This window comes from Triticum aestivum, chromosome 5D (assembly GCF_018294505.1).
Source record: "Triticum aestivum cultivar Chinese Spring chromosome 5D, IWGSC CS RefSeq v2.1, whole genome shotgun sequence".
Classification (NCBI taxonomy): Eukaryota; Viridiplantae; Streptophyta; class Magnoliopsida; order Poales; family Poaceae; genus Triticum; species Triticum aestivum.
Window position 1 is genome coordinate 326815039 of NC_057808.1, and position 10726 is coordinate 326825764.

Consider the following 10726-nt stretch of genomic DNA (forward strand, 5'->3'; position numbering starts at 1 on the left):
ATGTCCCGTGCAAGCTGCCCGTATGAAAGCTATCCTAGAAGATTATGCTACTTCCATTGGGCTGAAGATCAATTTTCAGAAATCAACTCTTATACCCATTAATGTTGATCACCGACGTGCTTGTGAACTGGCTGGGGTTTTTGGTTGCTCTGTTGGTTCCATGCCCTTCACATACCTCGGCCTGCCAATGGGCACGATGAGGCCTAGTGTCCTTGATCTTATGCCACTGGTTCATGCAGTTGAGCGGAAGACATCCACTGCGCTATCATTGATGTCATCCGGGGCTAAACTAACCTTGGTCAATTCAGTTGTGACTTCGATGCTGATATATGCAATGTGCACAATCAAAATACACCCAAAGGTGATTGAACATCTGGACAAGCTGCGTAGATATTGCCTCTGGGCTAAAAATTCTGACGATGGGGTCAAGAATAACTCTCTCGCGGCCTGGGAACTTGTCTGCCGCCCAAAACGCTGCGGAGGCCTTGGTGTTATTGATATTAAAACACAGAATGCATCCCTCCTCCTAAAACATCTATTCAAATTCTATAATCATGAAGATGTTCCCTGGGTGGAGCTTGTTTGGGATGCCTACTACAGAAACAGGATACCGCATGCATCTGGGGCGGTGGGCTCTTTCTGGTGGAAGGACGTGATGCAACTCAGTGGTATCTTCCGAGGGATCACTAAAGTCGCTCCCGGGGATGGCTCTAGTGCTCTGTTCTGGAAAGATGTTTGGTTTGATAATGCTCAGGATTCCCCAATAATGGATATATACCCATGAGCCTTTTCATTTTGCCTGAATGAGGACGACTCCATTGCTAAGGTTCTTACTGCAACTGACCCAGCCACGATTTTTACTCTACCTCTCTCGATCCAGGCGAGGGAGGAAATCAAAGAGATCCAGGAGGGGTTGCCACAAAATCGGATGGCCGCCGATCGCTGTGACGTATGGGAATGCACGCTCGGGCGTTTCTCGTCCAAGAAGTTCTATAACCACTGCTACAAACAGGTTGTGGCAGATGAGGCATTTGGATGGCTCTGGAAAGCTAAAAGCCCGATCAAATTCAAGATGTTTGGGTGGCTACTCCTAGTTGATCGTCTGAATACCAGGAATATGCTCAAACGCAGACATTTTGTTGTCGTGGGGGGCAACTATGCATGTATGTTCTGTCAAAACCCTCCAGAGGAAACGGTGGAACATCTGTTCTTCAATTGCCCCTTTAGTCAACGCTGCTGGGATGTAGTTGGAATGACCTAGCCGATAGATGACAACAGACTGGCTCTTCTGCGTGGGGGTATGGCTAATTGGAGACAACCTCTTTTCATGGATATTTTTCTTTTGGCTGCTTGGAGTCTTTGGATGGAGAGAAACAATCAACACTTTAGAGGGATTCAGCACTCTTATGGAGCATGGCTGGCTAGATTCAAGCATCTCTTGGAGCTGCTAACACATAACTGCCGAGAGGAACTTCATCCCTTCCTGTCTAATTACATTGTAAATTTGGGTCACTAGGACCATGGACAGCTTGCATGGCCGGGGGGCCACAAAAACCCTTTGTAACACATATGTAATTGTTCCTTTGTGAGTAATACAAAGTCAGTGGGAGCATCTCCCACTGTCATTCTTTCTCAAAAAAAGACAATACCCAGGACCTTTGGCTCCTGCAATTAACAGTTGGTTTTCATGGAGGTAGTCTGAGCTTGTCGTTCTGCCTCATCATGTATACAGATCATCGAATACAGAAGCCATGGCGGTTACAGAAGTCATGGCGGCATCAGAGACGTCTTGGCCCTCGTTGACGTCACCACCACCACCAGCAACAACAAAATGACGACTAGCTCGCGAGGCTGTTGCTAGAGCATCAAAACCTGCTTGAGAGAGGAACAACACAATTGCATCAAAAACTTGCTTGAGAGAAGAACAACACAATTGTATCGAGCTGCTTGACAAGAATGTGAGGGATGCTCACGACGAGAGCAAAAGAAGAAGACGATGAAGAAGAATAAAGTTTGATGTGTTTAAGAAGAGGTGTGCATTCCTTGGCACTGGGAATTAGCCCAGGATCGATGTCCTAGATGGGAGAGGAGGGGGAGGGCGACGCCATGGAGGGAAGGGGAAGACGCTGAGAGGAAGGTGTGGGCCATGGTGTGATTTGATGCCGACAATGTCAGCATGAAGAGCAAGCCGGAGGATAAGATGTGAGTGTGAGTGTTGTGCCATGAGGTGAGAGAATGAGAGAGAGAATTGTTTTTTTAATAAGAAGAAAAGGAGCGGCGCCTTTTTAGGGAAAGCGGTTGTTTGTTACAAAAGTCAAATACTTTTATATAGTGAAAAATATCAGATACCGCCATATATATGAGTGCGGATTTCTGGAGGCCGAGCTCCAGTGAGCTCGGTATTTTCAAAAAATCAAAAAGTGTATTTAAATGTTCCAAAAAAATCTGAAAAAAATCCATGGAAACATATATGTATTCCGCAAGAACGTGTTAATTTTCGTCGAAAAATGTTGTGATTTGTAGGCTGTACAAAAATAACAAATTTCTGGCCCAATAACAAAAATAAAAGGCCCATTTAAAAATGTGTATTTGTCTTTTTTCTGTACGCCACATGTAAACGTATAATGCTGTGAAAATTTGCATATACATATGCATGTTTGTTCATAAAATAAATTTGGAATTTTTCGCGCTCTGAAAAAATAAATTTTGAAAACGAGCTCACTGGAGCTCAGCCTCCGTTGGCATTTTCCGCATATATATTCACTTTTATAGATCAGAGATAAAAACTAATAGCTTCCGATGATGCTTTGAAAATGTCGATTGACAAAACTTTATGAAGGACCGGGCTGAAAAAGCTTAACAATCAGAAGAGATGCATAAAAATAAATATTCTTTATATATTTGTTGCGCATGATAATACAAAATGTGTTTCTATATATTTTATTTTTGCAGAGTATGAGAGAGATGGAAATGGATTGTGTCGATGATTAAACAAAATTCATGGACAAGGGTCTTGAGACGGATGTCGTTGAAGAAGGCAAAAAATTCACTTAGTTTTATACAGAAGGCCCGTGGCAATCGCACGGGCTAGTAGCTATACAGAAGCGACACACGTAAAAGAAAAAGGCTTGTGCGCCAGCGCGCGAGTTCGATCTCCAGCTCGCTGCCATGGTGCGTGCCCACGCCCATTGTAGCAGCAGCGACGACGCGTGCCCGGCTGCGCTGGAACTGGCTGCAGTGTCGCGTACGGATCGGAGCAGGCGGTGACGGAGATCAAGGAGGCAGGACGCGGCGGCGCTCCATCAGCCGAGTCTCCTAGTGCATAGCCGCTGCCGCGCTGTTGTGCCATGCCAGCTGCCATACGCATGCTGTTGCGTGCTGCACGGCGCATGGCCGCACGAGGCCATGCTATCCACGCCGGTCGCCGCCATGTGCAGCTCGCAGCCCATCGAGCCCGTTCTGCACCTCACAACCGAGCACTGCAAGTTCGTGCAGGCCATCAGATCGGCGTCCTCGCCCTCACGTGCAGCGTGGACTCCGGCAAATACCCACCCTGGCGACCATGTTTCACTATGAGTAGTCGACGAGGCCGACGAGGTCTCCCAAATCGAGTGTGCTGCACTGCTGCTCGTGAAACGTGATCAACATTATTGCCGGGCGCTCGCATTCTTCCCCGCTATGGTAGGCTCGTTGCTTCCCCGATGGCTTCCTCGATGCAACCGGCAGCTCGTACTCGTCCTCCGGTCTGTCAAAAACCGGCGTCCTCGCGTCAACTCGGTCACCGGCATCCGTGGACTCGGGCCGTACGGGGATAATCAGTTCCGCGCAGCGACGGGGTGACTGGACGTCCGACGAGTACAACAACACAATATTTTTCGGGGGGAAGGATGGGAAGAAGATATATGATGACAACTCACGCCAACAAGGCAGATTATTAATTTGCGCAATGTTAGCAATTCCGACTTTTTGGTGCCACGTCATCAAATCCACTCCTAATACGGTCCAAAGGTTCATTTAGACTGGGATCAAAGAAGACGGGGTACAAACTTCAGAGATTCAAAAGTGAGGGTTTATTTCCAACAGCCTCTACAACTTCATCAAGGTTTAAATTAGACTTCATTCCACCACCGACCCGCTCGTGCGCGCATCCACGCGCCTCGCCGTGCAGCACGCATGGCCCGCCGAAGCGGTGAGCCGCTCGACCGAGGGAAAAGCGCCGGAAAGGCACGCGGCATCCTCCGCCCGTGGACCGCTGGGGCTCCCTTGGCTGCGCCGTCCGCGTCTGCCTTTGGCACCACCCCGTACGCGGCGCAACCACCGGATCCGGAGTGATCGACCCGACTCATGCCAATATGCCGTGCATACCGTGGTCAGTCGCCATCCGGTTCCATCCCATGTTGCCACCGCTGGCCGCTGGGGAGGTCGCGGTTTATTGCCGCCAGGGCCGGCCGGTCGGCGGTTGCCGCTCGCCGCCCGTACACGAACCGTCCGGTGTCCGCGTCGCCATTGACGCTGCTGCCTCGCCTGCGCCTCCACCGATGGCATGTCCGTTTCTTCACTTACTCTGCGCGGTACGAGTGTCATTGGGAGGCGCGCTGGCCATCCAACCGACCTCACCCGATCACTTCGCCTCGACGATAGGTCGAACCGAAACTCATTTCTGGTGCATTCGAGGTTAACAAAAATGAAGTGTGATACAGGTAGGTATAACCAGAAGCACACTACGCGCTACCACCGTCGCTCTCGCGCACGGCCGCCGGGTCCAGGTCATGTGCCGGCATACAGATCAGCCGTCGCCCTCGCCGCTGCATGCCCCTACTTGGCGCCTTCTCCTGCATTTCCATGCAATCAATCAGCACGTCGTTCGTCCCACCTCCCACAGTCGCACGTCCAACACACACACGATGATCGAAAAACGGCAAATACAAATACATTATACACCTATCTATCACATGATTACCATGTACGTACAGTACAGATATCCAAATCGGCGTCTTCAATCAACTCAGGAAGGAGGGAATATCCAGCTCCGCAGCGCGGGATCATGCGCGTCATCCTCGCTAGTCCCACGAGCCACGAGGCCACGACCGAACGTTCGGCTTAGAAAACTGCATGCGTCCACGCGCATCACAGCTGTGTTGCCAAGGCGTGCGTCGCCGGGGGTAGACATCAATATGGTTTTCCCCATGCCGGCCGAGATCTTCGGTCTCTCGGTGCCGTACCGTGCGACCCGAAGATTATTCGAGCTCCGATGTAGTACTGTTCAGCGTCAGGGTTTAAGATGCGATCGCCAGCTGGCTACTTGTGCTTGCACCTTCGAAGAAACTGGGATGGAAATAATATATTCATGCATACAAGATGTGGATATGTGTGTGTATTTTTCATCAAGAAAGAAAGATGTTATGTATATGCTTCGTGTCTCTGACAGGTTTATGTATGATGGAACCTATGATTAGTGGGGTGCTTTAACTAACACGAGGGCGTGGTCCAAGAGCATGCCCTCATGCCCTGTCCCGGCAAATGATTCTTGGTTTCACAGTTAAATTTCCATCTATGATCCATCACCACCATCATCATCGTCTGGACCTTGAAAAAAGAAATGCTTCAGGTAGAAGCTAGAGAGATATAATATGATTTATCCGGAGATTTGGTCTAGCTAGGGACATTTGGATGCTCCCCGCAAAAAACAAAGGAGGGAAATTTGGATGCTGTTATAAATTTCATGAAAGGATTGCTAACTCTTGAGATGCTGGTGGAATATTTTTGGTCGGTGGAGCCTTATCTACTCCGATGCGCTGGCCAATTAATTTTGTTTTTTGAGTAACTTCTAGCCAATTAATCAGCCGGGTATCTCATCGGTTGGTACAGAGCATCATCACCTTGTTGAGCCCAACCGTGCAGGGAGCCTTGGACTCATCTTGTGTTTCTTTTAAACGGATGGACGCATCTTATTTTGTTTGTTGGGCGAACGATCTAGGTAATTTGGCTTGGGTATCAAACTTGATTGATCATTCTAGCCACTTCTGGAGTTTCATGAAGTATTGACCACCGTGATACTCTTAGTGAAGAAAATACAATTTGAATTCTTACTGTTCATCATTTTAAATATAGCTTTGGTTTTGTCATTTTTGTCCAAAATACCACGTATGTTTTTTTTGAACCTTCACACACGAATATGTCATAGACTATGTATGTTAAAAGGAATCATATTTTTCTCTTGTATATTTTTAAAATTTATTATTCATAACAGGCGCGTGGAATCATTTTTTTTTCGAAAAGGGGGACTCCCCGGCCTCTGCATCAGAACGATGCATACGGCCACATTTATAAATAAATAAAGCAGTTCAACAAGGTCTTGTTGTCTGAAAACAAATAATAGGCTGGATCACAAAGAGCCACAAAGCCAAAACAAAAGGCCCAAAAGCCACAACCGGCTGGCATAAGAAAGATAGGTAAACTAATCGCCTATCCTGTTACATGACCGCCATCCAAACCGGTTGAAGATATCCCGCGCTACCATCTCCCACCGGACAGATCCAGTAACCAAACGCTCCCTGGCCTCCGTCGGAGTGAGTAAGGACCGCATACGGATTAGCGCCGTAGCCCGGAATAAAACCTGCAAAAAATGAATAGTTGTTGTTCTGTTAAAAGCCAAATCATTTCTGCAGTTCCAAATTGCCCATAACAACGCACATGCTCCTACGCGAATTTGTCTAGCTGTTTCGGACTCTATCCCAACAAGCCACGTTCCAAATAACAAACTGACCGAATTCGGAGGAGTAATGTTAAAGGCAATTTGCACCGTGCGCCACAACACTCTCGCCAACGGGCAATCAAAGAAAAGATGCTTGATAGTTTCATCCCGATCACAGAAACTACACCTAGTAGATCCTGTCCAGTTGCGCTTAACCAAATTATCTTTTGTTAAGATGACTTGTTTATGTACAAACCACATAAACACTTTGATTTTCAAAGGAACCTTGACTTTTCAAACATGTTTGGAACTAGGAATAACACTAGAGTTGATGACATCAATATACATCGACTTGACAGTGAACTCTCCAGACCTAGTAAGCTTCCAACACAACTGATCGGGCTGATGAGTGAGCTGAACCTCCATCAGTCTACTCACCAGATGAAGCCATGCTTCCCACCGGTCGCCAATAAGCACCCTCCTAAACTGAATATTAAGGGGAGTGGACTGCAAAATCGTTGCAACCAGAGCATCACGTCGCTGCACAATACGATACAGGGATGGATACTGAAGCGCCAACAGCGTTTCACCCAGCCAAGTATCCTCCCAGAAGCGAGTGTTGTTGCCATTACCGACAATAAACTTTGTTCTATTAAAGAAAGCAGCTTTGACTCTCATAAGCCCCTTCCAAAACGGCGAGTCAGTCGGTCTCACTGTCGCCTGCGACAAAGTCTTAGAGTGGAGATACTTGCTACGGAGAATCTGCGCCCAAGTTGCTACGGAACCATGTTTAATAAAGGGAAAACTTTATTTTTTGCCACTCTAGCTTTTGCCTACTCTACTTATGCTACTATAGAACTTGACATATCAGTTTTACCACTCTTAGTTTTTGACAATGCATCACAAATGCCATTATTCCGTGGCAAAATCAATAACTTTTCATTTCACTTTTGCCACTGTTAGATTTTGACAATGTATCACAATTGCCATTCCATGGCAAAAGTGAAATGTCAAATTCTAAAGAGTGGCATAAGCGAAGTGGTCGAAAACTAGAGTGGCAAAAACAAAGTTTTGCCTTTAATAAATCCGCGTCCCACCATCAACATTCTATCTTGCCGAAGGAAGATAACGAACACTTGCTCTAAACTTATCCCAACACTGATATTTTCTCCTTTATTCTTAAGAAAACGCTATTCTTACGTAAAACTCTTACGAAATCAGTACATACTAGGACTAGCTCATTTAAGTTAACAAATGCTCCGTTGGTTTTAGCTAACTGCCGTCCATGTGAACTGGTACGTAAACATTACGTAAAGTGATTACTTAGGAATAGCATCACTCTATTTTTTTTCACATATTGATTCTGCATGAGAATCTGAAACTGATTTTGGACAACCAAACTTTGAATTCGGACAAATTTTGCACATAATACAAACACAATTTACTAGAAGAATGCAAGCAGCAACAACATTTTAGTTGTCAGGTCCTTCCATTTTTTTACAACTTTTGCCCTTTTTCAGCATGCGAAGGGCTAGAAAACCGTCGCGTGTGCGATGGCGCGATTGGCCACGAGGCTGGTGGTGCCGTACACGGGCAGCTCGTCGCCGTTGGCCCCGCCAAGGCTCTCCAGCTCGAAGAGATCGGAGCTGGAGTCGCTCCCCTCGTCGTCCTCCTCGAGCTCCCCGAGGCTCCGCACCAGCTCCTCGACCCTGCGCCGCACCGCCGACGCCTCGGCGTCCGAGCAGAACCTCACGCACCTCCTCTCCGCCATGCCCGCGTCCGTCGCGGCCGACACGCACGATGGCTGCGGTAGCTCCGGCAACTTCTGCGGAGGCGGGGCGCGTGTCGGAGTCCTGGGCTTCCTCGGGAGGCGGCCGGAGGTGAACAGCGCCTTGAGGACGCACGCGAACGTCCCCGGCGACGGCGGCGGCGGCCCGGGCGAAGACGGCGCGGCGTCTCTTGGCCGGTGCCTCGCCACAGGAAAACACGGCCTGCCCTTCTTCTTCGCCTTCTCGCCGGGCGGCGTCACTGGCACGGCCACGTCCGCGCTGTCCGGGGCGAGGAACTCCTCCAGCTGGCGCCGCGGCGGGGGCGGGCTGCGCCGGCGGCACGTGGACTCGGTGTCGGTGGTCGAGGCGGACGAGCAGGAGAAGCTGTAGCTGGAGGTGGAATCCGACGACGAGGTGGCGGACGACGCGTACCCCGAGTGGCGCGGGCGAACCGCCGGGCCCGGCTCGCGCCGGCGCCTGTCCGCGCCCGCGCCCGCGCCCTGCTTCGGCTTGCCCGCCCACCAGAACTGCGGCGGCGCCGGCGCCAGAGGCTTCTCCTCCGACCGCCGCGCGGCGTCGCCGTCGACGCTGCCGTCGTCGAGGGAGCGGTAGATGGTGTCGAGGAGCGAGGCCGAGAAGGACGCGCCGGAGCCGGACGCGCGCCCGCGCTCCGCCCGCGCCCGGCGCGGCGGCGCGAGCGGGGGCGGGTGCGCGTTCTTGCCGTGGCCACGGCTCCTCTCCATGCCAATTGGTTTGCGGCGGGAGCGGGGAAGAAGAGGATACGAAGCGTGGGAGTGGGATCGGTGAGGGCGAGACGTGTGCGCGCGGTGAGGGTTTATATAGGGTCGGTGCGTGCGCGCGTGCGTGCCGGGGAGTGGTGGCGTTGCGGCGGTGGCATGTGCCTTTCCTTTCCATGGATCTCTCGCGCTCCGTCGTCACCAACCCGGTAAAAAAAAACCCGGTTCGGGCGCGGTGAATTATCAAGGTCCCGGCAGTCCCCTTCCCCGCGCCGCACGTCCGTGCGTGGTGGCCGGCTGCGCTCCTGTGCATGGCGTCGTGCATTATTTGCGCGCCGGCGGACGGACGGCTGAACGGCGCATGGATCACTGAGTGGAGTGGGCCGCTGCTCATGCTCAACGGTGACCCCTGACCAGGCGAGGCCAGCCTGGGCGACTCTTTGTCTTCGCCTGACAAGTTGCGCAGGCCCGACCTTTGGCCGGCTGGCCTGATGTGAGTCTGGTCATCCAGCAAGCTACTGTATCGATAATACAGGTCGCTTCAGCCTCTGACGGGGATACTATTGTGGTGTTCTCCACGAAATGATCTGCTCATGTTTACCTTTCAGACGAGTACCTTCAATTCATGTTATTTCCCATTTTGTCGAATCCTTTTTTGCCATCGTTTGCTTCCCTTCGTGCTACCTCCTTCACCACACATTTGATCAAGACCTAATCCATGGGATTATTCCGGTTACCGGGTTCAATTTGGTCATATACACAGATCTGTGATTGGCTGGCTATTTGGGGTGTGGCCAAAGGTGTCAATTGTTCACGGAGGGTCAGAGCTTACTACGTTTTCCCCCGCAAAAAAAAAGAGCTTACTACGTTTTTTTTTTTTTGCGAAAATGGAGCTTACTACGCTCCAAAGATCCTTGCAACATTCACCGAGATGTAAAATGATCCACCGATCGTGTTTGTATTTTCTTCTATTTTGTGCAAAGCTCGTCTCTATTTAGCTTAGGAAAAAAATATGCAGGGCTTTCTCCTTTTTAATAGAACAAACTGACCTTGATAAATGAAACAAATTAGATCACACCGACAGAAACAAGAACAAATAAAATCATAGGTAAAGCTGAAAGTTACATGAAGGAATTTTAAAGAGTCAATTACACCACAGGTGTCTAAACTTGGCATAAAAAGTCAGTTTAGTGCTGAAACTTGTGGCATACGTTTGATCTGGTTACAAAACTTGGCTTGATCGTTCATATACGGTCAGAATCGCGTTTGGATATGAATAGAGGGTAGGGCTGACTGGGATCGCCAGCGTGGCGACGGGCCCATTGTCAGTGGCTGCAAGGCACGGGCGGAGGCGTGTGGCCTGGGTGTTTGCAGAAAACCCCCTGGAAGCTTTATTTTTGTCACAAAAAGCCCCACGATCTGAATTCTGTCTGTCCAAAATCGCTAACCCGCGATCCCCAATTCCATAGCAGAGTGGCGGCTCTTCCCTTGGTTCAGCAGAGCGGCTGCACGCCGGCGGCGGCGGC

The 10726-nt window shown here is 49.9% G+C and overlaps 1 protein-coding gene across 1 annotated transcript; it reads right to left on the reverse strand.

Moving 5' to 3' along the window:
- Positions 1-8147: 8147 nt before the first annotated feature.
- Positions 8148-9252, reverse strand: LOC123124791 (protein BIG GRAIN 1-like). Its single transcript, XM_044545346.1, has one exon. It carries the CDS (start codon positions 9204-9206, stop codon positions 8226-8228), a length of 981 nt encoding a protein of 326 aa, XP_044401281.1. The 5' UTR covers positions 9207-9252; the 3' UTR covers positions 8148-8225.
- Positions 9253-10726: the final 1474 nt, after the last annotated feature.

What these genes read in the sequence shown, in the direction of transcription:
- LOC123124791 (XM_044545346.1), bottom strand. Translation starts at nt 9,206, where the DNA reads ATGGAGAGGAGCCGTGGCCACGGCAAGAACGCGCACCCGCCCCCGCTC.